A 24,907-nucleotide genomic window follows, 5' to 3' on the forward strand; every position below is an offset into this window, starting at 1 on the left:
AAAACATGTCAGGCGTTGCAGAGTGAGAGCGTGTAGTGACGTCACGTAAACCTGATCCAATGGAAGCGGAAGCGCGCACCGCCCGCCGCCACCACCATCATCACCGGTCAGGTGACTTTTGTTCTCGAGCCGCGGCACTCCTTCTCATGTGATCGCGTACTCTGATCTGCGCGTGCGCGTTTCGATCCACAGTTCCAAGACGTCAAGCGGGGTGCGGCCTGGTGACGTCTTGCTCGGAGTCTCTCTAGCGTATGATTGGTTGGTCGGATGTGACGCAGTCTCGCTCAGGCCCCGCAACGCGGAAGTGAGAAGGCTCCCCAAACACCGTCTTCTTCTTCTTCATAGACCCGGAAGGCAGAGTTTCCCGTGTTAAACTTTGTGCAACCCACCGACCGGCACATCGGGAGACGGGCTGATCCAGAGATCCGGGTACTTACCTTCACCCGAGGGGCAATGGCGGCCAACGGGACCAACCTGCAGGTAATGGAGCTCTGGGTGGTCTCACCCCCTGCGGGGCCCCCATAACCTTCATAGGGCCGCCTGGTACACCGTGCTGCTCTCATATCGCCGCCTGGTACACCGCGCTGCTCTCATATCGCCGTATCATAGTGTCCCACAGCGGAGACAGAATGACTTGCTGTCATATAGTGTGTACAGTGTATGTAATGCAGGGCACAGCCTTCCATGGCTGACACAGTGTGACGGTAAGTATCCGGGAGGGAGGGAGTGGGTGATGGCAGTCCAGGTAAGTGGATCCAGTTCATTTTGTATCCTAAATCCGTTTTACCTGTGACTATAGGAGACCGTGTGACAGGGGAACCAATCTTAGCCTCCGGTAGGGAAACCAAATGTTCAGACTAGTACACCTTACATTGATTGATGCATGTGAATACCAGCGCTGAGCTTGTTTCGTTTGATTGGTTACTAGAGTGCCAGTAAGAAAAAAAATCTATTAGCAGTTCGTGTATTGTTAGTATGACTTCCATGTTCAAAACCAGGTAGATGAGTTAAAAATCCCATCATCCTATTATTAATTACAATGTCAAATTGACATCTCAAGTTAAAACACCTTAAAACGATATCTTCTACCAGATGTACCCTGTCAACCTATTCTCTGCCTGACATATTTGAAGTAAGAAACGTTCTAAACTGGCCTTGCCTCTTTCCATTCACACACTCCAATGCAATCTGAGCAAGTAGTATACATTCTTGTTTAGCCCTATTTTGTAATCACATTGACACACCAGGCTCTTTTTAGAATGTACTGGAGTGTTGCGCCACAATCTTTTATATTTGGGGACAGTAGATGGAATCCGATTAGAGTTGCCAGATTCACCATATTTGGTTTTTGAAGAGTCACTCCTTCGTGTTTTATCAATGGACCACTATAGGCACCCAGACCGCTTCATCGTAATGAAGTGGTCTGGGTGCCAGGTCCACCTAGGGTTAACCCCTCTGAAACTGCTATGTTTATAATAGGGTTAATCCAGCCTCTAGTGGCTATCTCATTGACAGCCGCTAGAGGCGCTTCTGCGGTTCTCACTGTGATTTTCACAGTGAGAAGACGCCAGCGTCCATAGGAAAGCATTGAGAATGCTTTCCTATGGACTGGCTGCGTACGTGGCTCTTGCCGCGCATGCATATTCAGCCGATGAGGAGAGGAGGAGGAGACTCCCCTGCCCGGCGCTGGAAAAAGAGGTTAATTTAACCCCTTCCACCCCTAGAGCCCGGCGGGAGTGGGACCCTGAGGGTGGGGGCACCCTCAGGGCACTATAGTGGTCCTTTAAGCACATAAGTGTTTGATTTAAAGATTCATAATTATTTAATGCTTTTGTTGTTCTCGGTTATGTGTGAAATAATCTTTAAAGGGACACTGTAGTCACCATAACCACTACAGCTTAATGTAGTGGTTCTGGTGTATATAGCATGTCCCTACAGGCTTTTCAGACTGAAAGCAATTCTTACAATGCTGCCTAGTACCACTCCTAGTGCCAGTCACTCATTCCACTAGAGGTGCTTCCTGGGCCAGTGCTGCACAGTGTGAAGCAAGCACCTACATTCAGCGTCTCCACGCTCTTCAAAGAGACACTCCCCACAGAGATGCATTGATTTAATGCATCTCTATGAGGAGTTGTTAATTGGCGTGTCGCATCATACACAATAGCTAAAACATTGGTTTGGCTGATATCACCAAGATCTTATCATCCACTTACAAACCACTCATGAAAAAGCCATATTCCTCATGGCATTTTGGGGCTAGTCACTCCGTCTTCCCAGACCTCATGAAGAATACTCTAGTTTGGCGGATGTCATCTTAGCTGCTGTTGTAGGTTCTCTGTCCCGGGGAAGTGTCCCCAAGGTGCTCATATTTTCATACCAGGGTTAACCTCCCCGAGCATGGAAAGCTGTATGGGCTTCTTTCAGCTAAGAGAGATATAAATACACAGTTGACAAGGCTGCCACACAAGGTTTGGAAGACTTTCTGAGGCCTCTATTGCATTTCCATTGCTAATTAATGTGTTATCTGTTTTCCAATTACGGTACTTTTTTGTTGCTGATATTTCTTTTTACATTTTGAACTATTGTGTTTATATTTCTGATTAGGACGCTCTCCAGATACAAGCCTATACAGGCTGCCTCGTAGCCTACCCTCATGTGTTGCACCACCTGTTTATTTTGACATGCCAGTTATGCAGTTTTGAGGGTGTTCTCTCAACCCACTCACAAACACATTTAAGTTACCTGAATTGCATTCTCCATAGTGTGGGTAAGCTGTTACCCTATGAAGCTAACTTGCTAGCCACTGTTTAAGTTTAGCTTTAGAGCTATAAATCATACCAAAAATCCTCTCTCCACTTGAACACCTATGTATAATTTTCACTTGTTATTCATTTGTCAAATGTGCTGTGCTTCTGACATTGTTTTTCAAGTTGTCTTACTGACATGTGAAGTGAGATATACCTATATAAATAGAGAATTAAAACAAAAATAAAGTAGGAAGAAAAAAGGGCAAATAAGTTGATGAGGAGTTGCAGAATGTGATGTTATTGTGAAGTTAAAGGATCTCACTGAAAGGTGTTTAGTGTGATTTAACACTGGGCTTGTCAGCCAGATACGTAACTCTCAAGTTGATTGGGGACTGCTCATCTTTTTAAGAGTGTCAATCTACAGACTTTCAGGAGGTGAAGTGATTTGCAAGGTCTTGCTTTTATCTAGCTCTCAAGTTGATCTTCATCTCAAGGACATCACAACTAAACAGGAACAGGATATTTTTGATGGACCGGTCACGAGGTATACCTGGGAGCAGCTCTCCATCCCTGGAACCACAACAGAGCTACTAATTTTCAGCACAAAGTTCGAGTGAGGGGCAGCAGTCTCCTGTCCCAGATTTCATTAACACAGTTATATGGCTCATTTAATGCCTTGCAACAGAGTGAAATTGTCAGTGGTGTCTAGTCACCAATTGCTAAACAGCAACTGAATGCTGTTTAGGTGGCACTTTTCCACTGTTTTAATGCGTTCGGCTATTCACAAAAGGCAAATTTAGATATTTGAACCAAATTTGCACTTTTGTTTGTCAGCAGTTCAATTGTCTGTTGAAATCAGCCAAATTTCCATGTAACATGGCTGATTAGACTATTCACATACCGTCAATTTGACTTTTTTTTTTGCTTGTTTCAATAACCCTGATAAGTAGCAGGGTAAATGCACCTAACTCTTTAAACCCTCTAATTCTCAATTACCCTAATTCTACTCCAAAACCCCCTTAACACTGATACGCCAACCATAAATACAAACATGCCTTTTACATTAGCTTTATAGGTTTATTTATGCAAGACAATTGGACTGAATGCAATCAAACATGCATTAAGTTAAAGGAACACTATAGTCACCTGAACAACTTTAGCTGAATGAAGCAGTTTTGGTGTATAGAAAATGCCCCTGCAGCCTCACTGCTCAATCCTCTGCCATTTAGGAGTTAAATCCCTTTGTTTATAAACCCTAGTCACACCTCCCTGCATGTGACTTGCACAGCCTTCCATAAACACTTCCTGTAAAGAGAGCCCTATTTAGGCTTTCTTTATTGCAAGTTCTGTTTAATTAAGATTTTCTTATCCCCTGCTAGGTTAATAGCTTGCTAGACCCTGCAAGAGCCTCCTATATGTGATTAAAGTTCAATTTAGAAATTGAGATACAATTATTTAAGGTAAATTACATCTGTTTCAAAGTGAAACCAGATTTTTTTTCATGCAGGCTCTGTCAATCATAGCCAGGGGAGGTGTGGCTAGGGCTGCATAAACAGAAACAGATCTAAACAGATTTAACTCCTAAATGACAGTGAATTCAGCAGTGAAATTGCAGGGGAATGATCTATACACTAAAACTGCTTTATTTAGCTAAAGTAATTTAGGTGACTATAGTGTTCCTTTAAGAGTGCACCATGGCGCCTGCTGTCGTCATAACAACGTCATTTAGATTAAGTTGTTGTGGTGACCAGAGTGTCCCTTTTGGTTTTTGTGTTCTTTATTTCTTGTGACAAAATTTAAAGGGAAACTCCAGTGCCAGGAAAACAATCCGTTTTCCTGGCACTGCAGGTTCCCTCTCCTTTCACCCCCCAATCCCCAGTTGCTGAAGGGGTGAAAACCCCTTCAGTGACTTACCAGAGGCAGCGACTTGTCCCACGTCGCTGCTTCTCCCTCCGCCGCTGCTCCTCCTCTGCATTACGTCGGCCGGTGGGCGAGACTGATCCCGCCCACCGGCCGGGGAGACCTAATGCGCATGCACGGCAATGCCGCGCATGCGCATTAGAGTTCCCCATAGGAAAGCATTGAAAAAGCTTTTCAATGCTTTCCTATGGGGAATTGAGCGACGCTGGAGTTCCTCACACAGCGTGAGGACGTCCAGCGACGCTCTAGCACAGGTATTCAATAACTGGTTCCAGGGGCATATTAATTGCTTGTCATCCTCTCTTATATCAAAGCCACTAGAGGTGGAGTTAACCCTGCAAGGTAATTATTGCAGTTTATAAAAAAACTGCAATAATTACACTTGCAGGGTTAAGAGTAGTGGGAGTTGGCACCCAGACCACTCCAATGGGCAGAAGTGGTCTGGATGCCTGGAGTGTTCCTTTAAAGGGTTAATTTATCTTTTAGGCATATCTGAATAATAGCTCTGTATAATTTATTTTAATATTTCTATTCATGTGTCTTTGTTTCTCAATACAAAAGTGTATATGTGTGTATAATCAGTGTAAATAAAGTATAACATTCTCCTTAAAGGACCACTATAGGCACCCAGACCACTTCAGCTTAATGAAGTGGTCTGGTGCCTGGTCCAGCTAGGGTTAACCCTTTTTTCTATTTACAAACTGCTATGTTTACCTATGGGTTAATCCAGCCTCTAGTGGCTGTCTCATTGACAGCTGCTAGAGGCGCTTGCGTGCTTCTCACTGTGAAAATCACAGTGCGAAGACGCCAGCATCGCTAGGAAAGCATTGTAAATGCTTTCCTATGAGACTGGCTGAATGTGCGCGCGACTCTTGCTGCGCATGCGCATTCAGCCGGAGAGGAGGAGAAGAGCTCCCTGTCCGGCGCTGGAGAAAGAGGTAAGTTTAACCCCTTCCTCTCCATCCAGCCCGACGGGAGGGGAACCCTGTGGGTGGGGGCACCCTCAGGGCACTATAGTGGCAAGAAAACAAGTGTTTTCCTGGCACTATAGTGGTCCTATAACCCCTTAAGGACCGCTGACGGTTCAGGACCGTCAGCGGTAAAACGTGTGTTTGGACCGCTGACGGTCCTGAACCGTCATAACGGTTTTGGGCAACTTACCTGATCGCCGTCGGTCCCACGGCGGCGATCAGCTCTCCTCCCGGTCCAGGGGGACTGCCTGTCTGCCCGGGCAGTCCCCCCTCGGCAGATCAGGACCCCACGGCCATGTGATCACTCGATCACATGACCGCAATAGGGGTCTGTGTATCTGCCTGCAGGGGGACTGTCTGTGCTGACAGGCAGTCTCCCTGCATCTGTAAAATCATAAAATAAAGTGTAAAAAAAAAATAATAATATGTGTATATATATATGCTATATATACATGTATTATATCTATATATACCTATATATAATATATATATATATATCATATATATAATGTCACACTAAGTGTATTTTTATATTTATATATACGTATATTAATATAAAAATACACTTATATTTAAATTACACATGAATATATACAATATATATAATAACTATATATATATATATATATATATATATATGGTTGTGGCGAAACCGACCTCGCCACGTGTCCTTGGAGGGGGCTGATTGCCCGCCTCTTGCCTTTGGACTATGGACCAGACTTTATGGGAATGTGATACCCCAGATAGCCATACCATGGAGCCTATTCATATAATGAAAGACTATGGGAAAGACTTTAGCTCCATGGCAATTGTACTGTGTGAGTAGGATCTGCGCGCTATTTGGTAGTTTTGTGCGTGCAGATCCCAGCTATCTGGGGATAGGTGAAATGTCTGTGTGTTATGTGTAAATGTGACTTTATGTATTTTAAAGTGTTTTATGTTGTTTTGCAACCATGTGGTTAATGGAGTCTGCCTTTAGTCCTGGGTAATTGGATTACTTCTCCAATTAACTCCAGGGCAGAAAGGAGGAAACCAGGGTGCATTGTGGGGATGTTTTTCTGCCAGCCAGAAAGGAACAAAAGATACTTTTAGTAACTTTTGAACCCCTGGTCGGATTCATGCCATTTTTTAATATGTTGTTCCCCTGAATGGATTGATTGTGGATATGTATTTTTATGTGAATGTGATGTATGGTTTTAAAGTTATGAAAGTTGTGTAAAAGTATATTTTACACTGTATGCATAATGGGATTATGTGTCACACTAAGGGGAGGGGATGTGTGGGAGGTAACATCTATGTCATTGGTTCTTTTATGCCTCCCCCTGGGTGTGGCCTGTATGTGTGAGTTGGAAATAAAAGCCAGGCTGGATGAGCCAGTCCAGAGTTCCTGTTTTAACCTCAAAGTGATGTGTCGTCTCATTATTGGGGGAAGGATTTATTGTATGCTGTTCCAGTTGACTGCTAGGGGTACAAGCCTATTCGTATGGTTCCTATTCAATGGTCTACAGCATTCATACGCTTGGGAGAATTTAAAGGTTTCTTGGATTCGGTGATTATGGTGTCTGCCAGAGTGCTTGGAGTCCTCAGGAAGCACTAGGAGCATCCATTAACGGAGGTACTCAGTCGGGGTGCCAGGCGATCCGTTACATTGGTGGCAAGCGGTGGGATGGCGTCCTAGTGCGAGGTAAAGCAGCTCGGAGACACAGTTCGTTTGGATTACAAATTGAGGGCAACGCTAGCAGTCGTGCAGCGCCCCTGGGAGCAGACAAGTATGGAAGGTTCTGGCTCTGGAGATGATTGGCTGGCCGAGGTGAGGCAGCGAGTGGCCGAGTATGGGGATGATATACCCATGGAGACACGCCGGGTGATCTGGAACCAGGTCATGGCCGAGCGAAACACAAGGCTGGACCGAGAGTTCCGGCTGGCGAAAGAGAGGAAGTATGCTCAGCAGCAGGAGCGTTACAGCAGCCGAGTAGAGGCTGCATCCAAGGAGGTTAGCCGTCTTTCCCTGAGGCGGCGGGAGGAACCCGAAGTGGGGGTCCTCATAGACTTGTCCTGTGAGGAACCACAACAGGCAGGTAGAGCTGGGACCAAGGTCTCTCCACCGGGCCCACTGGGATGCTGGGCAGCCGGCCCAGATCCCCAGAAGCAGCCAGAGTTGTCAGGTGGGGAAGCAGGTGGCCCTTACTCACAAATTTTGAGGGGCCTCACGGATTGGTCCTGGGAAGACCCACAGATGGCAGGTGGAGATGGGACTGCGGTCTCTCTACCGGCCCTACAGGGATGCTGGGCAGTCGGCCCAGATCCCCAGCGGCAGGTTACAGTTCAGAGAGAGGAGCTTGTTACACCCTCTCTCCAGCGGCAGCCTAACCCACCAAGGGGAGACCGTAAGCCCCACACCAGCGCAGATGGGACCGTGGTCTCTGCGCCCAAGTTACAGGGAGCTGAAGGAGCCGTCCTCCCTCCCCAGCGGCAGTGTGATTTGTTGGGAATTGGGAGCCCGGTCTCCATTCCCCAGCGGCAGAGTATCCAGCAGGGAATAGAGAGCCCAGTCTCCATTCCCCAGCGGCAGAGTGTTCTAATGGGAGAGGAGCTGGTTACCACCTCTCCCCAGCGGCAGCTTAATGTACCAGGGGGAGACTGTAAGCCCCACACCTGTGCAGATGGGACCGTGGTCTCTGCACTTCCAGCACAGGGGGTAGGGACGGTCGGTCCCGCCCCCCCACAACAGGGCTGTTTAGCCAAAGGGGAGACAGTCTGTCTCCAGCAGCAGAGCTGTGTAACTAAAGGGGAGACAGTCGGTCTCCAGCAGCAGAGTTGTGTAACTCAAGGGGAGACAGTCGGTCTCCAGCAGCAGAGTTGTGTAACTCAAGGGGAGACAGTCGGTCTCCAGCAGCAGAGCTGTGTAACTAAAGGGGAGACAGTCGGTCTCCAGCAGCAGAGCTGTGTAACTCAAGGGGAGACAGTCGGTCTCCAGCAGCAGAGCGGTGTAACTCAAGGGGAGACAGTCGGTCTCCAGCAGCAGAGCGGTGTATTTAAAGGGGAGACAGTCGGTCTCCAGCAACCAGGCTCCAACCAGACTACTCCCGTGGTAGTGCTGGCAACAGGACAGAGTACCGCTGGTCTCTGCCCCCTCAGCAACCTACCAAGGCAGCCTACCAGTCCCCCACACAGCCGTGGTGAGGCACCTGAACCTGGACAAGATTCTCCCTCACCCAGGTGTAGTAACTGTTTATTGTGGGTGGGCTGCTCTGCTGTTTCTGTCTTGTGGGTGGGCTGCTGGACTAACAAGGGCACTGACCGGCAGGAGGTCAAGTACCCTGTTAGTCTGGGGGGTAAAGGGGAGAAGTGTGGCGAAACCGACCTCGCCACGTGTCCTTGGAGGGGGCTGATTGCCCGCCTCTTGCCTTTGGACTATGGACCAGACTTTATGGGAATGTGATACCCCAGATAGCCATACCATGGAGCCTATTCATATAATGAAAGACTATGGGAAAGACTTTAGCTCCATGGCAATTGTACTGTGTGAGTAGGATCTGCGCGCTATTTGGTAGTTTTGTGCGTGCAGATCCCAGCTATCTGGGGATAGGTGAAATGTCTGTGTGTTATGTGTAAATGTGACTTTATGTATTTTAAAGTGTTTTATGTTGTTTTGCAACCATGTGGTTAATGGAGTCTGCCTTTAGTCCTGGGTAATTGGATTACTTCTCCAATTAACTCCAGGGCAGAAGGGAGGAAACCAGGGTGCATTGTGGGGATGTTTTTCTGCCAGCCAGAAAGGAACAAAAGATACTTTTAGTAACTTTTGAACCCCTGGTCGGATTCATGCCATTTTTTAATATGTTGTTCCCCTGAATGGATTGATTGTGGATATGTATTTTTATGTGAATGTGATGTATGGTTTTAAAGTTATGAAAGTTGTGTAAAAGTATATTTTACACTGTATGCATAATGGGATTATGTGTCACACTAAGGGGAGGGGATGTGTGGGAGGTAACATCTATGTCATTGGTTCTTTTATGCCTCCCCCTGGGTGTGGCCTGTATGTGTGAGTTGGAAATAAAAGCCAGGCTGGATGAGCCAGTCCAGAGTTCCTGTTTTAACCTCAAAGTGATGTGTCGTCTCATTATTGGGGGAAGGATTTATTGTATGCTGTTCCAGTTGACTGCTAGGGGTACAAGCCTATTCGTATGGTTCCTATTCAATGGTCTACAGCATTCATACGCTTGGGAGAATTTAAAGGTTTCTTGGATTCGGTGATTATGGTGTCTGCCAGAGTGCTTGGAGTCCTCAGGAAGCACTAGGAGCATCCATTAACGGAGGTACTCAGTCGGGGTGCCAGGCGATCCGTTACAATGGTATATATATATTATTATAAAATACAAATAATGTTAATAAAAATAAATAACAAAAAATAAAAATAATTTTTAATAATGAAAAAAAAATTATATATATATATATATATATATTCAATTTTATTCTAACAGTATTTTGATATTGATATATATATATATATATATTTATATCAAAATACACTTAGAATGTAATGATATATATATATATATATCTATGTATAAATAAATAAAAATAATACGAAATATACATATGTCCACATACATAATTACATAAATAATTTCATAAATATACACGTAGACGTCAAATATATAAATATGTATATATATTAAAATTCTACGTGCATATTTATGTAATATTTTTACCTAATTAAGTAATTTTAATGATTGCAATTTGAGGGACCTGCCTGCCAACCCAGGCCAAAAGTCCAGATAATTTAATTTGCTAGCACTGTGTTTAACCCTGTAACTTTCTATGACACCCTAAATCCTGTACATGGGGGTACTGTTTTACTCGGGAGACTTCGCTGAACACAAATATTAGTGTTTCAAAACAGTAAAACATATCACAGCGATGATATTGTCAGTGAAAGTGAAGTTTTTTGCATTTTTCACACACAAACAGCTCTTTCACTGAGGATATTATTGCTGTGATATATTTTACTGTTCTGATACACTAATATTTGTGTTCAGCGAAGTCTCCTGAGTATAACAGTACCCCACATGTAGAGGTTTTATAGTGTTTGTGAAAGTTACAGGGTCAAATATAAGGCTTGATTTTACTTTTTTTTTTTTTTTTTATTGAAATTTGTCAGATTGGTTAGGTTGCCTTTGAGAGCGTATGGTAGCCAAGGAATGAGAATTAGCCCCATGATGGCATACCATTTGCAAAAGAAGACAACCCAAGGTATTGCAAATGGGGTATGTTCAGCCTTTTTTAGTAGCCACTTAGTCACAAACACCGGCCAAAGTTAGCGTTTTTTGCATTTTTAACACACAAACAAATATAAATGCTAACTTTGGCCAGTGTTTGTGACTAGGTGGCTACTAACAAAGACTGGACATACCCCATTTTGAATACCCTGGGTTGTCTACTTTAAAAAATATGTACATGTTAGGTGTGTTTCGGGGATTTATGACAGATAACGGTGTAACAATGTCACTATTGATACATTTAAAATATATATATATTGAAACAGCAATTTCCTACTTGTATTTATAGGCCTATAACTTGCAAAAAAAAGCAATAAAGCATGTAAACACTGGGTGTTTTTAAACTCGGGACAAAATTTTGAATCTATTTAGCAGTTTTTTTCATTAGCTTTTGTAGATAAGCAAAAGATTTTTCAAGTAAAAGTCCAAAAACATGTTTTTTTTTTTATTTTTCACCATATTTTATTATTTTTTTTAAATACAATATATGACATAATATAAATACTGGTATGTAAAGAAAGCCCTTCTTGTCGTGAAAAAAACAATATATAACTTGTATGGGAACCGTAAATGAGAGAGCGGAAAATTACAGCTAAACACAAACACCACAAAAGTGTTAAAACTGCTCTGGTCCTTAACGTACAAACATCGCAAAAACAGGCCGGTCCTTAAGGGGTTAATATCATGTTGCAGTAGCCCTGTGTAAGAATCCCAGTCAATTGGCACCTCTTTCCCCTAGCTTAGTGTAATTTTGAGTTTGTGCAGCATCAAATCCATGTACTATAAGTTACGGCTAACGATATGCTACATATACGAATAAACTTTTTATTTGTTTGACTAAAACTTGTATTTTGTTACAGAAAGCAATTGACTTGGCTAGCAAGGCATCTCAGGAAGACAAAGCAGGAAATTATGAAGAAGCTCTACGTTTATACCAGCATGCTGTACAATATTTTCTCCATGTGGTAAAATGTAGGTTATACAAACATTTTGTGTTTTGTTTTTGGGGGGGGGGGGGAGAGGGGGGTTGTTTTTATTTATTTGTTTAATGCAAATTAGACATTTGTCAGGAATAAAGAGCTACACGTGTATACAGATTTTGACACCTATAGTCAAGGTGATAAGAAGAAACCAAATTTATTTTATTTTTTTCTATGTGAGCATTTGTTTAATTGCAAGCACTGTAGTCTTGCATGCACCATATGTCCTTAAAGCTTCCATTGGTAGAATTTCATGGGACAATGATCATCAAGCTACAAAACATAGGTTGATGGCATGGGCAAGTTGATCTTAGCACTGGACTGATTACAAACTTTAACCCCTTAAGGACCAAACTTCTGGAATAAAAGGGAATCATGACATGTCTCACACGTCATGTGTCCTTAAGGGGTTAAATGTGTCTTTAGAAATAAAAAAAAGTTTTTTTATTTTAAATTACACAATGTGTAGGGCACCAAGAGAGAGAACTTTTTTTTTCCCATGAAGTTCTCCTTTAAATATTTAATGTTCAATATCACATTTTGAGAATTTAACTTTTTAAAGCAACACTCCAAGCACCTTAAAGGGACACTATAGTCACCAGATCAACTATTACTTATTGTAGTCGTTCTGGTGAGTATAGTCTCTCTGCTTACATTTTCAGAGCAGAGGCAGTGTTTACATTTGTCAAGGGCCCCTAGAGGTGATTCATTGGTCAGTGCTGCTGAGTGTGCCGCACTGTTGTTCAGCATCTCCACTCTCTGCATGGAGACCCTGATCTTTCTGCATACAGATACGTTGATTCAATGTGGGGCATTTGACCCTGCCCCGCCTCCTTGACTGAGATCATATGGAAAAGCATTGTGATTGACTGAGATCATCAATTCTGATTATGTGGGGCTGAGCCAGCGCTGGCGGGCCCGTGTGGAACTGGAAATAGGGTGAGTTATTACTAGATTTAAGGGAGTCAAGCAGGGATCCAGAGGGCTACATAGTTGGACACTATAGGGTCAGAAATACACATTTGTATCCCTGTTGTTCATTCAAATACTCCAGCCTTATATAATGGCTATGGAGCCAGTAGTGTTGCCATCCAAGAAGAAGTAGACAAACCATTTAAGAGTGGTTTGACAACTTACTTGGGATCTGTTGGTGTCTGCCGTCACCACCTCATCTCTAGCCGGAAGCTCTGCCACTGAGCTAAACTTGGCCATGTAGTGTTTAGCTCATTGGCTGAGAGCACTTAACTGATACCCTCAGCCAACGATAAAAATCCTGTGCTTATATATCACATTTGTTTTCTGAGGCATCAAAGCACATAACAAAATGCCACAGGATACTACATCTAAGAATGATAAAAGGCAGTGTTGGGATTCCAACATGACCAATGTGACCCTGAAGTTACACACCAACCTTTTCAGCAGGCTCATTATTTCACAGCAATATCTCACTTGAAATGTAACTCTCTAATTTTGTTATTATTGCATTTGTAGATGATGCACAAGGTGAAAAGGCAAAACAGAGCATCAGAAGCAAATGCATAGAATACTTAGACAGAGCAGAACAGTTGAAGGCTTACCTAAAGAAAAAGGAAAATGCCCCTCCTAAACCAGTAAAGGAAGGTGGACCACGTTCTGAGGATAAAGGGTATGTAGTTTAGAGAATGAAATCAATACGATTGTTTATGTGGTGTTTTATACTGGGAGTAATGCATATTTTAAGAATAATCTCCCATTACTTGTATTCCGTATTATCCATAATCCTATGATTCATGTCAATTTCTTGCTTTTTTGTTCATTGATCCTTTTTTATTGTTTGGTATTTACTTTATTTTACTTAAAAGGGAAAGCATCACTTCTCTGGAAACACTACCACTGAATAAATCATGGAAAATCGCCTATAACTTGTCTTAAAGCTATTTTTTACTTCACGTAATTCTTCTTTTTTTTTTATTTAAATCTGCATTTCGTTTCACTAAAGCTTTAGTAATTTACATCATAATTAATTTCAGTCCTCCGCAAAGAGGGCACACATTGGAGGAGGATAAACAAACATTGTTTCTATTTTTTTCCTCCTTTTCCTACCAACTAACTGGTGCAAGGGGTAGAGTTTATAACAGTAATTGCCAGGGTAGAGTTAAATGTACTTGTGAGGATTTCTTCTTTAACTTTATTAATCAGACCTCAAAAATACATATTTATAACAGGGGACAAGTAAATATGATATTAACAATCGTGGAAAGGGATGGTTCTCAATTGGTTTGCCCTGCAGTTGAATCTTCACCTAGATTCTTGTATCTACTTGTAGCTTTTACTTGGGCAGGATCGAGAACTGGTTCCAGGGGCATATTAATTGCTTGTCATCCTATATTATATCAAAGCTGTTTAATATCCAACTCTTATTCAGAATAAGCCTTCTTGCTTACTATGTATAACTAGCTGTCAGTCCGTGGGACCTTCTTTTTTTATTATTTATTTATTTAATTTTTTTGACTGTACCACCCCTCCCAGAGGGGCAGGGGCGTTTGGACTGATCTGCACTTAACTAGGGGCGATTTATAAATAAAGGAAAAGTGTTGTCTGAATCCCGTGGATCCACCAGACCCCTTATGAGCTGACTGGAGGAGATTCCAGAAGTCCCTGTTCAAGTTTTCAAATCAGGATACAGCTGTTACTGCAACTCTGAAACACCAGCAGTGTACATGGTTAAATTATATGATCCACACTGCAATAAAAAGATATGGGAGCATCGTGATGACTAAATGTACTTGTACTAGGCAGAAATACTAGCTCTTGCTGGGGATTTGTAGGATCGTCATATGTGAGTTTTTTTAAAAATATTTTTAAATTTGATCAGACTATTTTTAATTCACTATCTGCTATGCATTAAAGGAACACTATAGGGCCAGGTACACAAATGTATTCCTGACCCTGTAGTCTTAAAACACAATCTGGGCCCCCACTGTGCCCTCCTAAATATAGTAAAATCTAACCTTTTTATTCCAGTCTGCAAATACGGCTCTGCCCCATATCTGTCTTATTTGGCTGACGTCATGAGAAAGGAAAGCATTGGGTTGGCTAAGGAGTCAAGGAGGCAGATCAGGGGCAAAGTCAGCACAAGCCAAACACCACCCTGGCCAATCAGCATCTCCTTATGAGGAAAGTTCAGTGTCTTCACGCAGAGGGTGGAGACACTGAATGTCAGTGCTGCACACTGGGCAGGAAGGTGCTCCAGGTAGCACCTCTAATAGCCATCTGAGAAGTTGCCAGTGAAGGTATCCCTAGTCTGTAATGTAAACACTGCCTTTACTCTGAAAAAAATTGTGTTTATTGCAAAAAAGCCTAAAGGGACTGATTACACTATGTTGCAGTTGTAAGCTGTAGTTGTTCTGGTAACTATAGTGTCCCTTTAACCCCTTAAGGACCAAACTTCTGGAATAAAAGGGAATCATGACATGTCACACATGTCATGTGTCCTTAAGGGGTTAAAAGGTTGGCCATCTCCAAATGCCCATTCAACACCTCAACTATTCAGCTGATGCATTTTTGTCACTGAAAGTGTATATGTTTAGCAATATCATCTTTTTGTATTTAGAAATGATAGTGATGATGGAGATTCAGAAGATCCAGAAAAGAAAAAGCTGAAGACTCAACTTCAAGGTAAATAAAACTGTGTGTGTGTGTGTGTGTGTTTTTATTCTTTATATACTTTTTAAAGTAGGTGACAAGCAAGTTTTGATACAGTATCCCTAAAATTGCCAGATCCATACTGATAGACAAAGAAGTTCCTAATTATAGAATACATAATCAAGTGTTCTGTCATAACTTTTTACAGCTTGCAATTACTTAAAAAAGGGGTATTTAAAAAAACAAACCAGAAAATACACAGATGTCCTTAGTCCTTCCTATGAGAGAAGAGTTTAAGTTAAATTTTACAACCACTTTACAGAGGATTAAATACATGTATTTATGTAGAGGCAAGTTGTTTACAGAGATTTTCATATGCCAGGGAGTTATGATTCTCAAGAATGTAACTGATGAGATGCTCAGCCTACTGTGTACATATATCCTTCAAATTCAATACCAATCATTTCTTATCTATAGAAAGCCGGATCCTCTTCACTTTCTGTTCCATATGTCAATTATATTATCTGAAAATGTTGTGTTTGTCTTTTTTTTAGCTATTGTAGAGCACTGCGGAATATGTTGGCAATATATAAATAAATGTAATGGTGCAGTTTGTTACTTTTCCGCCTTTTGTGACCTCCTAAACACAGTTGTTGGTTATGATGCCTCTTCTGGCTCCTTAATTTGGTAGTAGCATACCATTTCTGGCAGCTGAAAGGTACATGCATCACTTGACAATTTATTTATTTTTGGAAAAGCAAACAAATGTACAAACCAAAATAAAGCAAGAATACCTTTAAAAAGTAGGTAATAAATGTTTAATTGCAATTGTCCCAAAGAGATACATGTCCCTTCATACTGTTCTCTGGCGTGATTTCTAATCTTTTTCTGTTTCTTAAAGGTGCCATTGTCATGGAGAAACCAAATGTGAAATGGAATGATGTTGCTGGACTTGAAGGTGCAAAGGAAGCCCTCAAAGAAGCTGTGATTTTGCCAATAAAATTCCCTCATCTTTTCACAGGTGAAATGTTTTTGTTTTTTTTTGTTTTGTTTTTTCTCCTCTTGTTTTAAGTTTTTACTTGCATTGTACATTTCTGGTCATGTTTAATTAAACTGTGTCCATACAGATTTATTGAGGAGTGGTATCTTTCTAAATGGCATCTGCACAGTGCTGAGTTTATACAGCTAGGTTTCCATGGGAGCAGGAAGGAACCTTGTATAAAAAAAATCTGAATGTCCACGAGACGCATTGGCCTGGGCCTATATATATGCCTTTGCTTTTCCATGGTCCATTGACCTTACATGGCTCCTGAGGCCTTTAGCATGTTCTACATTTCCTGATTTCTTGGTTGGTTCATGGGCCTATTTCTCACTGTGACAATAAGGGTATTGGCACATGCCTAATGTACTAGTCATCCAGTGTGAAGAGAAGTCAAATTTGAAGTGCCTCTGTGGGTGGAGTCTGCTTGCAGTACTTGTAGTATAGATTTCCTTGGTTATGGCACAAGTGAAAAATAATATGATTGAGGTCTCCTGAGATGGAATAACTTGCAGGAAATGTTTTTGTCTTTCATCCACGTATCTCTTTGTTTTTTACTTTAAACATAAAGTATTTGTGAACCTATATGAAAAAAAAAATGCAAGGAACTCTTTTTTTTTTTCTTTTATACCTTGAATATGTTTATTGGGATCAACATTTCCACTAACCATTGACAAGTGAAAGTTTAGCCCTGGTAAATGGGACATAGACTTTCGATGCTTGCAGTGGCACATAACTTTTAAAGCCTTGCCACCTCCACACGGTCAACCTCCCCACATACTGCATCCAAGCTTAATTTATGTATGTGTTTTTTTTTTTTGTTTTTTTTTTCGTTTTCTTCTTCTTACAAAAGTAGTTGCAACAGCTGAAATGCACACCCTGTAAATATTGTACTCTTATTTCAAAAAGTCATTACTTAAATTTACAATATTATGACCTCCAAATTCAATGCAGTCATCGGAAATTGTTTTCAAACTTATTTCATAGGTAAGAGAACTCCATGGAGAGGAATCCTTCTCTTTGGACCTCCAGGAACAGGGAAGTCCTACTTGGCCAAGGCTGTGGCTACAGAAGCAAATAACTCTACATTCTTCTCCATATCCTCTTCGGATCTTGTGTCGAAATGGTTAGGAGAGAGTGAAAAGTGAGTTGGCTTTGTATAATATGTGCATGATATAAATTAGTGTATTTTTGAAAGTGATGAAATATCTGTTTTTCAGATTGGTAAAGAATTTGTTTCAGCTTGCCAGAGAACACAAACCCTCGATCATTTTTATTGATGAAGTTGATTCACTGTGTGGATCAAGAAGTGAGAATGAAAGTGAAGCTGCTCGTCGAATTAAAACAGAGTTTCTAGTGCAGATGCAAGGTATTACTTTGATACTAACTTGTAGGAGTCAATATGCAGCGGTTTAACAAAATATTTGTATTGGTGAAGGTATTCATTTTTTAATTTTTTTTATATGTTGCAACAGCAATGTAAAAAAGATTTGTTGGCTTGCTAATTCTATTTTACAATATCTAAATACTTTGTTTTAATTCTAGGGGTTGGAACTGATAATGAAGGCATATTGGTTTTGGGAGCAACAAATATACCATGGGTGTTGGATTCTGCTATCCGGAGAAGGTATGCAATACAGGTCTAAATGGAAATGTATTTATTTTACTAAATCAAACAATTGATTAATGATTACTGGTACTATTTCCTCAGATACCATAATTATTGTTCACAAAAAATAAATTATGATTACTATTGGTCTTTGTTGGAAAGTTTTATAAATTATTATTTCTTATATCTTTGCCTAGGTTTACTTAAAGGGACACTATAGTCACCTGAACAACTTCAGCTTAATGGAGTTGTTCAGGTGAGTACAATAGCTCCCTGCAGCCTTTTTCATGTAAACACTGTATTTTCTGAGAGAATGCAATGTTTACCTTAGAACCTATGAGCACCTCCAGTGGCAGTCACTCAGACGTCCACCAGAGGTACTCCCGAGTTATGCCCTGCCTGATGCGCAGGACTTACATTTGATGTCTTGACGTTTAGCTGAAGACATCAAACGTGCTATCAGGACACAGGAGGCACTGTGAACATGCATCCTGTGTCCTGTAGTAACCCCGGAGGGGTAACCCCGTAGCCAGAGCCGACAGTGTGGGAGATGTATCTCCTGCACACACAGTGTCGGATCTGGCTGAAGGCAAAGGCTGGAGACCGAGCAGGAGGATCCTGAGATCTGACTTCAAACCGTAAGTGAATAAGTGATTGAGAGAGAGGGCATAGGGGTATTCCCACATTTAAGTGTTTTGAGCTGCTATCACACTTTTTTAGAATTTTAAGCGCTTACTTCAAACACACAAATTTTTACACCTTACTGGAGTAAAAGATTTTGCAGAGAGAGATCGGAAAGATAGATAATTCCACAATATTACCATCTGCACTATTTGGATTTGTCTCCTTCTTTTATATATTCGCTAGACATGTGCACCGGTGACATTTTCGTTTCGTACTAAATAAAAGTTTCATTCGTCAATCCCGAATTTCGTCCACAAACCATTAGGTTTCAAACGAAATTTGTTAAAAAAAATTATTTGTTTATATACGTTTGGACGAAAACAGCTGTGTGCATGTGCCAAAAAAAGAGGAAGTCTGCAGCGCTAACAGCTCCCTCTTTGTAATAAATAACTATTCCTAATCCCCCACCCCTGCATTAAAACCTATAGGGGTCACTATACCCCCATATTGATAAAGAGGTAGGTTAAATCCTTCTGCATGCCGCGAGTAGGGGCATGTCGCCTAAACAAATTTAAAAGTACTAGTGACTGGGCAGCTATTACTGCCTAGCCGCTAGTACAATAAGGGGGGAATTGGAACAGGTTAAATCCTGCCCCTTCCTGTGCCAGGTCCCCCTGTGTAGTAGTGGAATGTTGCCTAAACAGAGCAGCCAGTGGCTGCTTGTTGTCATTTAAAATTGGATATAAAAATCTGCATTTTATATTGAAGTAATAGAAAGCTACAGTAAGAGTACATGCAACCAAAAGTTAAATCAAAAACTATAACAATGTTGCAATATGAAAAAGTAGCTGTATAGATCAGATAGCTACTTTTTACTTGTACTCTTTACACTTCTATACACGATACATTTATATCCAGTTTTAAATGACAGCGAGCAGCCAATGGCTGCTGTCTGTCATAAAACAATATAAATCAGTATGATGGTCACTATGACCCCCATATTGATAAAAGGGAGATTAAATCCTCCCGCATGCCCCTACTCACGGCATGCCGCCTAAACAGTGAGTAGCCAGTGGCTGCTTGCTGTCATTTAAAACTACTACTGACTCGGCAGCTCTTGCTGTGGTTCCCCCATGGTGGGGAACACAAAAAATAACTAAAATGGGGGGACATAGTGCCTCCCCGTGACCTCTGGGGGGGGGGGGGGCTATTAATATAAACGGGGTGACCTAATGTCTCCCCTGGTTCCCACCCATGCACATGTCTAATACTTTTTTTAAGCGCTCCACTTTGCCACTAGGGGTATTCTCTCCCTCTCCCCCCCCCTTATATTGGGGACAAGCAGGCCTTTCCCACAGAGCTCCAGTGCATCAACATACTAGTGTGCACTATGTCTAGCCTTAAAGACTGTGAAAATGGAAATCTGACATTACAGATTTTGGCATCTTCTATCCTGAGGCCCCAGACCTGTGGGAAAAGAGGAAAAAAAATGACTTGCTTACTATTCCAAATTCCTATGCAAATATAGGAGATTTAGTTACTTCAATGGCCATTAGATGTAAGCACACCTGCCACATCAAGGCAGGCCTCGTATGTGAGTCCTACACTAACAATTCAACTTGCTTGCTACAGCTTAAAGCAAAAAAAATCTGAGACAGAGGGGGTGTTGTTTATTTTTTTTATTTTATTTTTTAGGGGTAACTATTTTTCTATGGTGTACTATGGTCATTGATGTTGCTCAGGAGTAGTGAGTCTGAGCAGTGGGAACAAATGACTCAGTTCTCATGTTCCTTTAAAAATAGTACAGGGAGACTGCTTACCTGATCTTACTGGAAAACGGGACCCTCACTGCAATGTCACACTGCTACAATGCTTCAGCAATGAATACTTCAAATGTCCCTGGTAGCATAGGATTGCCAATTATAAGAGGATGAAATAAATCACTAATATATGGGAGATTCCTTGTCTTGTGTTGCTCAGTTATGACAATGTTACTAGTCAGTAGTGTTTCATACTTTCTAAAAAGAAGCAAAGTATATACAATAGGTTTATCTGTTTACAAACCCTTCATGAAAACTGACCGTTGACTTGCTGTGAATTGTTGCTGGTTAAACTATGATTTGTTGGTGGTGATGGGGCTTTCCATGGAACCCTGTTCATTGGTGCAGGCTACCCATCCCTAAGGCTCACTAAGATATGTATGTGTACAAGTGCCAAAAAAGGAAGATTTATTTACCATTCACAGTGAACATGACATGAGCTAATCTTCTGTGTAGCATATGGCTCCATAAGCATTAAAGGACCACTCTACGCACCCAGACCACTTCAGCTTAATGAAGTGGTCTGGGTGCCTGGTCCAGCTAGGGTTAACCCATTTTTTTTATAAACATAGCAGTTTCAGAGAAACTGCTATGTTTATAAATTGGTTAAGCCTTCCCCCTAATCCTCTAGTGGCTGTCTCATTGACAGCCGCTACAGGCGCTTGCGTGATTCTCACTGTGAAAATCACAGTGAGAGCACGCAAGCGTCCATAGGAAAGCATTGTAAATACTTTCCTATGCGACCGGCTGAATGCGCGCAGCTCTTGCCGCGCGTGCGCATTCAGCCGACGGGGCGGAGAGGAGGAGGAGAGCTCCCCGCCCAGCGCTGGAAAAAGGTACGTTTTACCCCTTTTCCCCTTTCCAGAGCCGGGCGGGAGGGGGATCCTGAGGGTGGGCGCACTATAGTGCCAGGAAAACGAGTAGGTTTTCCTGGCACTATAGTGGTCCTTTAACTTTTTTAGACTAAAATTAATCCATTTTGAATTCATGTTGTACTTTCACAGCTGTTTCATTGATATAGCAATATTACATTAAAAAGTTTTCATTTCATCTGCAGAGGCAGGAAAATTGTTTTGTCTTCAATATTCTCTCTTCCTCAATCCTTCCTCAAATACACACATCAACTACATTCATTGGACTTTTTCTGTCCACTCAAATTACACTAATTTAGCAACCTGAAGAAAGTCAGGTGCAGGCACTCAGGATATTGGAAAAAGCTGATTTATTGGAACAAATGAGCTTGACAAAAACCTCTGTGCAAGCCAAAATGTTGTAATATCCTAAGTGCCTGGACCTAAGTTGGGATTTGCAAACCCTGGGCCTGAAGCAACTGGAATGTATGCGAGATGCGGGATCTTTTTCTTAATAATTTAGCAACAGTCATTTGACACTTACATTGATTTTTCTCTACAGGTTTGAAAAACGGATTTACATCCCTCTTCCTGAAGAGCATGCTCGAGCTAGTATGTTCAAGCTTCATCTCGGGACAACCCAAAACAGCCTCACAGAAGCAGACTATCGAGAGCTAGGAAAAAGAACACCTGGATATTCTGGTGCTGACGTCAGCATCATTGTGCGTGATGCCCTAATGCAGCCAGTCAGGAAAGTTCAATCTGCCACTCACTTTAAAAGGGTATGTATTTATTATCTGATGAAAATGTTGCCTGCTTGTAAAGTGTAAAAGTGATGTGTTCAGTTTTTTTTGATCTTCATACTTATGAATGCTGCAAATAAGTTAACTGCACTAATTATCATGCATGTCTGGATGTGCTAGGTCATAGAACTTAATTAGATGGGGGCGGGGCCAGACCACCGAGCTGGACGGTCGCAGGCAAGAGAAGCTCCTGCATCACATTACTAAAAATGAACAAAAACCATGTATTTTAATGGAAAAACAGACCGACCGCAACAGTGCCTAAAGCAGAAGGAATGATGGAACCAGGGAGAGGCTGGCTCTTCGGGCTTCAGTCCCCTGGAGGAGAAACTTTCGGTGCCCCAATTGAGGCCTTCTCCGGTGGTGAGTGGGGCGGACGGCCGCTGCCCCACTATCCTGCAATACAGCATCCAGCCTACAGCATGAACCCAGGCGTATCCGGCCCTGTTTCCCCCCCTATGGACCGGGGGTGGGGGGGTGGGGGTTTGATCCCGGTCCTCAGCCTAAAGGCCTGATCGAGTTACAGCGGACAAAACCGGGGGGGGGGGCCCAACCGCTGCACCCAAAATGGCAGCCGCCATGTGTGTAAGAGAGAAAGGGATGATCAGCACCCTCCCTGTGCCGACTGCTGACACCGTGGCTCATGCCTCCAGACACTGCCATGAAGGGGAGAGAGATCCCTACTACCTGCCCCAGGAGCCATCCAAACCAACAACGATAACGGCTGCACAGGGGGAACTACCCCGCACCCGGCCACAACTGACCGCAAGGACCGAGCAGGGCGCCAAGCAGGGTACCCTAGCAGGAAGCTTGGACATCCCACTCACCTTTTGTCCAGCCTGCCACCAAACAACCCACGATCCGGTGACACTTAGCCTCCTACCACGGCTGACCCCGGCCCTCGGAGGACCAAGCACACTACAAAGCAGCTGCAGCCTCGGAGACACCTGCGTGCAACCCATAGACCAGCAGGGCTGGACAGTGTTCAGATGCCTGCTCTGGAGGACGCTCACCCCCGCTACACAGAACAAGCAGAGCAGGTATCGGCCAGCAGTGGGACTCCCCCTCCGAGAGTGGTCTCATGACCACCATGATGGCGGTTCCCCGCTGGGGCAGTATGGACAGCCCAGATTGGGCTGAGTGATAACAGCGACGACAATATTAAAGCGACTGACGATAATATTAGAGCGAATGCTGATAATACTAAAGCGATGGATGTTAGTATTAAAGCGACTGGTGAGCGTATTCAAGTGACTGACAATAGTATTAAAGCAACTGTTAATAGTTTTAAAGCGACTAACAGAAATTTAGCATGAACACCATTTACAATTCATATGTACTAGCATGTCTATACAGCTACCATAGTATGCATGCATAACTTGCGACATCTATAGAACTAGTATAGACACTGACCAAGCCTCATAACTGTAGTAACCTACTGGGTTAAGCTGAATATAACAAAAAATTTAGCCCGTTAATCTCTGGTCCCGCATGTTTAGCGAGGAAAATGCCTGAGGATGATTGCCTTTGGGGCACCTCTTGCCTACTTGTAATATCTATGTGCACTACAAAAAACATTTTTTTTTAATTATATTAAGTTTAGATTAAGACTAATCGATATTTTAGATTACATGTCTTAAATTATCCTTTGCATAGTTATTTCTAAGTTGGTCTTCACATGGCATGTTTTTTTGTCCATAGGTAAATAAATCGTTAAGACTAGATTTCAGCCAAGTCATCCCCATTAGAGGAGACATGTAGGTCATATAAGATGTTTAGGGGACATTGAGTTTAGAAGATATACAGAAATTGTAAAATGTTAAAACATGCAAGAATCTCAAGTTGCCAATTTGTTCCCGTCCTTCAGCCACCCCAACCCCCAACCCTACAAAACATTTTTATTACATTTCCATAGAGGTTGTTTGAGGCATGTGCAGTATCAATGGGTGCCTAGTATCAAGTTAGGAAATGATAGCAAATATGACCTGACACTACATGTTCATATTCATTACAAGATCTACATCTATGCAGTGATTATGAAAAGGATTCAAGCATGATAAGAAATTACATAACAGAGACATTCCAAGCATCAGAGTAATAAAATTCCCCTTCCATGCCAATTGATCAGGGACTACATTTTACGGTCACCTGATTTATTTATTAATTTTTACTCTCGGGTTAAATGTATTTTATTAACTTAGATATTTTAAATTTCTATATTTAGCTAGCTGGGGTGGGTGGAAGTTAGTGGGGAATTTGGTGTTAGGCTTTCTAGGGGTTAACGTTAAAGGTTTTAAAAAAAAAAATGTATTAACCCCTTAATGACACATATTCCGTCATGATTCCCTTTTATTCCAGAAGATGTGTCCTTAAGGGGTTAATGTTAAAATAATAATAAATCCCACCCATCCTTTACCCAGTCCTAATAAAAATGAACCCCTTCCTTGGCAGTTGATCACTGCATATGGTTATGAAAATACAGATCACAGTATAATACTGTTATCTGATATATTTTTTTTATTTTTTTTTTTTTTTAATCCCTGAGGGTTAACATTTTATTTTTTAAATTCTTTATTTTAATTTTGTAATGCAGAGCATGTCATAAAGAAGAACGTAAGCAGTTACATTACATTT

General features: G+C 41.9%; 1 protein-coding gene across 1 annotated transcript in view; it reads left to right on the top strand.

Moving 5' to 3' along the window:
• Positions 1–241: 241 nt before the first annotated feature.
• Positions 242–24,907, top strand: part of VPS4B (vacuolar protein sorting 4 homolog B) — a 33,074-nt gene continuing 8,408 nt past the window's right edge. Inside the window, exons 1-9 of the mRNA XM_063451807.1 lie at positions 242–480; positions 11,784–11,895; positions 13,395–13,548; positions 15,496–15,560; positions 16,429–16,548; positions 17,554–17,710; positions 17,787–17,935; positions 18,112–18,193; positions 22,033–22,252. Of these exons, the coding sequence (XP_063307877.1) occupies positions 454–480; positions 11,784–11,895; positions 13,395–13,548; positions 15,496–15,560; positions 16,429–16,548; positions 17,554–17,710; positions 17,787–17,935; positions 18,112–18,193; positions 22,033–22,252 (1,086 nt within the window). The 5' untranslated portion in view covers positions 242–453. The remainder of the gene's footprint in view (positions 481–11,783; positions 11,896–13,394; positions 13,549–15,495; positions 15,561–16,428; positions 16,549–17,553; positions 17,711–17,786; positions 17,936–18,111; positions 18,194–22,032; positions 22,253–24,907) is intronic.

This window comes from Pelobates fuscus, chromosome 4 (assembly GCF_036172605.1).
Source record: "Pelobates fuscus isolate aPelFus1 chromosome 4, aPelFus1.pri, whole genome shotgun sequence".
Taxonomy (NCBI): Eukaryota; Metazoa; Chordata; class Amphibia; order Anura; family Pelobatidae; genus Pelobates; species Pelobates fuscus.